Source organism: Macadamia integrifolia, chromosome 6, assembly GCF_013358625.1.
Source record: "Macadamia integrifolia cultivar HAES 741 chromosome 6, SCU_Mint_v3, whole genome shotgun sequence".
In the NCBI taxonomy this organism is placed as follows: Eukaryota; Viridiplantae; Streptophyta; class Magnoliopsida; order Proteales; family Proteaceae; genus Macadamia; species Macadamia integrifolia.
In genome coordinates this window covers 34,449,669-34,456,451 of record NC_056562.1, presented here as the reverse complement: position 1 = coordinate 34,456,451, position 6,783 = coordinate 34,449,669, and the positions used below count along the sequence as shown (strand labels likewise).

The 6,783-nt window shown below is 36.1% G+C and overlaps 1 protein-coding gene across 3 annotated transcripts in view; it reads left to right on the top strand.

The window, feature by feature from the left end:
* LOC122082546 overlaps positions 1–6,512 on the top strand; it is a 15,580-nt gene extending 9,068 nt beyond the window's left edge. Inside the window, exons 3-6 of one of the 3 annotated variants that reach the window (XR_006141339.1) lie at positions 4,548–4,596; positions 4,745–4,805; positions 5,119–5,163; positions 5,395–5,741. Coding sequence is in view for 2 of the 3 variants with exons in the window: in XM_042650181.1 (XP_042506115.1) it covers positions 4,548–4,596; positions 5,119–5,163; positions 5,395–5,461 (161 nt within the window). In the remaining variant the exon portion in view is untranslated. Of the gene's footprint in view, positions 1–4,547; positions 4,597–4,744; positions 4,806–5,118; positions 5,164–5,394; positions 5,742–6,328 lie in introns of those variants that run through there. The other 2 variants (XM_042650181.1, XM_042650182.1) reach the window with 2 other exon arrangements.
* Positions 6,513–6,783: the final 271 nt, after the last annotated feature.

The window sequence follows — 6,783 nt, the reverse complement described above, 5'->3', positions numbered from 1 at the left end:
GTCAAAACACAAGGGAAAGCCTTGGCAACTATGGGTAGAAAGTAGGCTAACGGGATTTAATTCATTAGTTTAGTTAGAGTCCTGTTTTGAGTCTATCTTCTTTCTTATTTCAGTTTTTAGTCAGTTTAGATTTCCCTATTAGTGAACGACTAGTTAGTTACGTAATCCATGTTGGAGTTTTAGTTTAGTCCTATTTGGAATCTAACTCCTATTATGTAAGGTTTAATCCTACTTGGAGTCTATCTCCTAGTTATGGTATAACTGTTAATCTGTCCTCTATATATAGAAGAGCTTTTGTACTCTCAACTCTGAGATTTGAATAATGAATGATTGCAGTCAATTGCTTAAATAGCCGGGATAGTTGTGGGTGAGATGCCCGGGCCGAGATAGCCAATCCTGCCCACACTTGTTTTGTTTCTTTTCTTTCCTTTTCTCTGTTTAGTGCTGCTGTTATTATCTGCTGTTACTGTTTACTGCTATTGTCAAAATCAGACCTGTTCACATCCTAAAAGTTAGAACCGACCAGCACCCATGGAGAAATTAGGAGAGAGATCGATCTCCTCTTCCTTCCCCATTTGATCTCTGATCTGCCTGGCCTTTTTAGAGGGTGGTCTCAACCACCCAAGGATCACTCGATCCTCTTCTTGTTGCTGCCTTAGCAGCCCTACTACAGTTCTTAAAGAATTCTCTCTCCTAGGCCTGAAAATCAAAAAAGCACATAACTCTCAAACCAGCTGTCAAAAACTCTTCATATTTAGGGGGTTTTTGTACCCTCCCTAGGCCCTACAATCGACCCAGATTGCAGCTCAATTGGAGCCCCACAGCTCTAGCCACACCTCTCTCTCTCCAGCCTTATCGTAGGTCCTTCTCTTTCCTATTGGGTTGGGTTTTGGGCTGATTTTGCTGTTGTATGGCTATTGTATCCTTGGGGGCTTATTTGCTAGTCTTACTTCTCTTGTTTCCTAGTCTATTGCTAGTTAGTCTTGAGTAACTTTTGGGTCTTGAGTTTTTTGTTTGGGGTTATAAACTGCTGGGGTAGTTTACTTGTAACCTACTTCTGTATTACAAGGGTTCACGGATTGTGGGTGAGTGCGAGTAAAGAAGCTAGTCCAAAAGTATAGGATTAAATTAGAACCTTGGAATATTGGTTCTTTAACAGGTAAGAGTCTATAATTGATAGATGTTATTAGGAGAAGAAGGATTAACATAGCGTATTCAAGAAACTAGATGATTTTAAACTTTAGTCTACGGGGATAAAAGTAATAGAAGCGGCATAGTAGTGAATAAAGATTTAAAAAATGATGTGGATGTTAAAATATTTGGTGATAGGGTTATTACGCACTCCAATTAGGATTGGATGAAAGTAGTAAGTTACAATTTTGGGAACACATGGATAGATTAATGCAACATTTTGGTCAAGGAGAAAAGATTATAATAGGGGGTGATCTGAATGGACATGTTGGGAAAGATCGTAGAGTCTATGAAGGTGTAATTGGAGCATAAGGTTTTGTAGAGATGAATAAAGAGGGGATTTTAGTTTTAGATTTTGCTGTGGCTTATGATCTATCTATTGTCAATACTTATTTTATAAAGAGAGATGAAAATTTAGTTACCTTCAAAAGTGGGCATCATGGTAGCCAAATAGATTTATTCCTAACTAGAAGGTCTGGTAGATTGTTATATAAGGATTACAAGTTTATATCAGGGGGAAACCTAACCACACAACATAGATTAGTAGTCATGGAGATGTGCGTCACTATGCAAATTCATCAGAAAGGTGAGATTATTTGCACTAGGAAGGTGGTGGAGCTTAAATGGAGATGCTTTGAAATCTACTGATAAAGTGGTCAAACAAGGAAAATGGGACTTTGATGGAGAAACTAATACGATGTGGAACGAGATGGTTGCTTGTATTAAAAAGGTTGCTGAAGGTGTTCTAGGCAAATCGAAATGAATCCACCTTTTCTCTAGGGAAACTTGGTGGTGGGATGATGAGGTTCAAGCACCCATTAAGACTAAGAAAGCTAGTTTTAAGACATTGCAAGGGACTAAGTATGCAAAGGATCTAAAAATGTATAAATTGGCTACAAATGAAGCTAAGATTGTGAAAAAGGAAGGGTGAAGATCTTTATAACAATCTAGGCACAAAGGAAGGGGAAAAACTATCCATAAGATATCTAAAATGAGGAAAAGGAAGAGTAAAAGTTTCAACCATGTTAAATGTATGAAAAGTAAATATGGTAAAGTATTATTAAAGGATGAGGATATTAAGGAGAGATGGAAAGATTATTTCTACAACCTACTAAATGAAGACATTTTGAGTAATTGAAGACACCACATGTCATAGATATATATGGAAAATTAGGTGCCTGAAATAAAAGAAGCTTTGAGGAGAATGAAAATAGACAAGGCACCAGGTCCAGATGGGGTCCCAATAAGTGTGGAACAACTTAGGAATCTGCGATTTATCTTGGCTAATCAAGTTTTTTAATAAAGTTATGAGCATAAGGAAATTGCCAGATGAATGGAGGAGAAGTATTGTGGTTCCAGTTTATAAAATAAAGGTGATATTCATAGTTGCAATAACAATATGGGAAAAAACTAGTAAGTCATACTATGAAATTATGGGAGAGAGTTATTGAAACTCGCCTAGGACAAGAAACTACTATTACGATAAACCATTGTGGTTTCATGCCAAGAAGATCCACGACACAAGCTATATACTTACGAGACTCATGGAAAGATTCAGAGATTGTAAAAAAGATCTCCATATGGTCTTTATTGACTTAGAAAAAGCTTATGATAGAGTCCATAGAGATGAATCAATTATAAATAAAGAGGGTGATATAGAGGATGATGTTGCACAAAGAATTAAAATAGGGTGGATGAAGTGGGGAGGTGCATCTCGAGTGTTGTGTGATCAACATATTCCTTGAAAACTTAAAGGAAAAATTTATGGGACAGCCATACACCGGCTCTATATGGTGCGGTATGTTGGATAGTTAAAAAGCATCATATAGATAAACTCAATGTGGCTGAGATGAAGATGTTGAGATGGATGTATGACAAAACTAGGAATGATAAAGTAATGAATAATCATATTAGAGCTGATTTAGGAGTAGCTCTGATACATGATAAGTTACAAGAAAGTCGTTTGAGGTGGCATGACCATGTTTAATAGAGGTCTTTGGATGCTTCAATACAGAGGAGTGATTTGATTCAGATTGAAGGAGCTAAAATTTGCGATGTGGCTGAAATAGATGTGCTCTTGGGCTACTAGGTGATTGCGTATACTGGTCAGTTTTAGGTGAAACATTAAGTGATTGTAGTAAGATCTGCCATATTTGCTGAGCAGAATATTGGGTAGCTAAGTAAAAGCTTGCCTGTGCAATGGGTATGATGAAGATGACAATGTTGAGTTAATGAATAGGAGCTCTGAAAATAAAAACTAAATCAGAATCCACATCCAATTAATCTGGGAGCCTCCAATCTGTGTGCAAAAATGTATATTGATTACGACAAAGATGATAGCTTCATCACCTTGATTGTTCAAAACCATAGCCAAACCTGTTGTACAGTTATTTTTTCAAGCGCAGAATGCCGTAATCACATCCAGTGGGTAGGAGCACTCTGATTTAAGTTAGAGGTTGTTAAGGGTGAGGAACTGTTGAGATCAACTTGTATTGAAGTTACGAGAGAAGGATTTTGAGGCACAGGGAATATGGTGTTTAATTTAATGGAATGGATAGCAAGATTCATGTAACTCCATCAAGTTGGGTGGATCTTTGATGAAGATGGAAATAATGCCTAATGTGTGGTACTCTGTCCAACTCTACACCCAAATTCTGTAATTTCTAGTGTTTAAGAGTAGTTCTCATCTCATCAATCATTGTGGGAGCTGATATCATTTTGCGGCATGCATCCTCGTAGTGAATTTATGGTTTGAAAAGGAATGTATGGTTTAACATCTATAACTGCAGCATGCTATCTATATTTTGGTGTTAGAAAGTTGCATTTTCATTGCCAAAAGAAATTTCAGTCATTCTACATTTGAGATAAGCTAGGATAAAGCTTTAAAGTAAATTATATCTGGCATATCTATATAATCCATAAATTATACTTCATTGTAGATTAGGCCTCCCGGTTGTGCTTTGCTTATCAAGTTACCTAGATATTTTTTTACAATGTTGACTTGTGTGTAAGACCTTTGGATCTTAACTAATTGGACAATCCTCCTTGAGGATGTTAATCAGATTTGATCATATATGCTCTTTATGGAAGTATGCCATGCTGTTCGACTTAGAAAATCTGTACATCTCCCTGATCCATCCTTTTTAAATTCAGCAGTAAGAAAACCATAAGTATGATGGTAAGTATATAAACAATATTGTGGTCTAAAATTCTCAGCATGACTCACCTAGTACCTTTTTCTCTCCCACCCCAAACCCCCCCCCCCAAAAAAAAAAAGGGAGGAAAGAATGTCAGATTTCTGAACTCGTGTCTATTACTTTCCTGATTGTGTCTACATTCTTTTGTTCCTTATTCAGTACTTGATGCAGCAACTAAGGGGAACCGTTACATTAATTCATGTCTCAGGTACTTATTTATCTCCCTTTTTTTCCTCTTTTTTTATTTTTTATGTGTCAGGACTAGGAAGTCTGCTTTATAGTTGTGGGAGTGATTTGGAACAATAGTTTGAACTCAGAAGTAGTAAAATCCATGCTAATTTGAGGTTGGTTGGCAGTTAGAGAAGAGTTGGGATAGCGTACGTTGTATGGTTTCAAAGCTCTCGGAATCAGGATTAAGTATGAGATTCCAAATGGGCATGTACATAATTATTCATATTCAGCTAAATTTCAGTTTATTTCCTTTATTACTAGAATATATCTCACAAATAGTTCTTAAATTGATTTAAATAAGGTTGAAAGTCCTTGATTTTCCTGGCCCCACTTATATTTAACCATTCTAGTTTCTAGGTCGATCACTCTCAGGAAAAGCCAACAAGAAGCTACTTATGTGGTTTCCTTGTTTACTCCATTCATAGAGCAATTGTCATTTCAACTTAAAAAATTGTGCTTAACAATTCTTCCCACTGCCTACCCCACTTTTCTGGTACAGGTTAAATGAGGAAATGAAGGGCATTGAAAATCTAGCTATGCAGTTGTATCCTTTCATCACTGTGCTTGTGCATTCATCCAATGATCTATTTGTCTTCAATCCACTTACATGAGTTTCAAATAGCTAATAATGAAAAATTGAAGATTGAAGTGTTGCTTTTTCTCTTCACTCTTTATTTTATGTTAATCATTTAAATAAAGGAAGGAAAAAAAAACCGTAACGTTGGGTACAATGATCATGGGGTTCTCTTTGTTTGCTTCCTAACCACATTTTTAGAAAGATGCTGAAGAGAAACGTAGATGTTATGGACTCAGCTGTGAATAAGCTCGTCCGTTTTCCATGATTTTGGATCACACTGCCATGTTTGAGCCAAATCAAGTATATCTGAAAGGCAAAGTTCCTTTGTAAAGAGCTATTTTCACAATCACCAAACTTTGGCAATTCCCAGACCTAGTCATTTTGGGTTTGCCATTTGATGTTTGTTGTTGGAATGTGTATATTGTTTCATTCGCAAGATACTTTCTTTTAATTTTATTTTCTTCATCTTTGCAACTTTTATTTGGAGTTCAATTTTATGCCTTGCACTTGTTTGAAGGTATATAGAAAGAAGCAATCTAGGCTTATATTCTGATTTTGCTTTTGCTTTTTTGTTTTTGTTAAGGACTGTACGTCCACTTGACTTTTGTGGTTTGTAACCCATGGACAAAATTAGTGGGTGGGCTCATCTGTTTTGGACAAGTCCCGTACGGCAAGTGACTTCTGCAGGACCAATGGGCAATGGTGTGGTATGCCAAGACTCAAATCCACAATCAGCCGACTCTAGCGGTGATAGGTTGAGGGTATTTTCACCACTAGGCTACCAACCCCATTGGTCTCTCCCATCAAATAATGTACCTCTTATGATTTTTTCATGTGATTAATTCTAATTGAGTCAAAATTGACACGTGGACTGGGGACATTGGGGATCCATCCACTTGGCAATGCACTGACTTGCGGGTGATCCAATCATTATTTTTACATCGAGTACAAAATGTATAAAGAAATTTTCTATCAATCCTTTTAAGTTCTAAAAGAAGACGAGTAACCATCGCATAGAATTGTATACTTACAAAACATGGTAAAAATTTAAGTAGGTTACATAATCATGCTAATGAATTTTTTTTTTTACCCTTTTTCAAAACTGACTTCACTTTCTTTCCTTTCCTGTTAGCTGCAATGAGACGAAGCCTAAAGGGATGATTGACCATCGGATTGAATGCTAAGTGAGCAGAAGAAACTCATTCCATTATCTTACTACATGTTCTCATTGTAATTACATGCCACCAAAGCACCAAAACTATTTTTCTATGCAAGTAAATAGTCTCATAAGTAATTAGATGGTTAGCATTAAATTATTGCGGAAATTATCTAGATTCACTAGATAAGATCATTTATTACAAAATAAGAAGGTCTAAAGTTTATTTTACATTCATTAATTTCAAGTTTAAAAATATTTACTTAATTCCCGAAGTTAATTATTGTTCATGGAGCGCAAGAAAAAGTAAAAACAAAATTTCTAAAATAGTCTTAATTTTACTTAACGTGCATAACCGTTGAGGTGAAATCACATTAATTGCGTTTTTCAAATTGCATTCAATTGCACACACAGAGAGAGAGAGAGAGAGA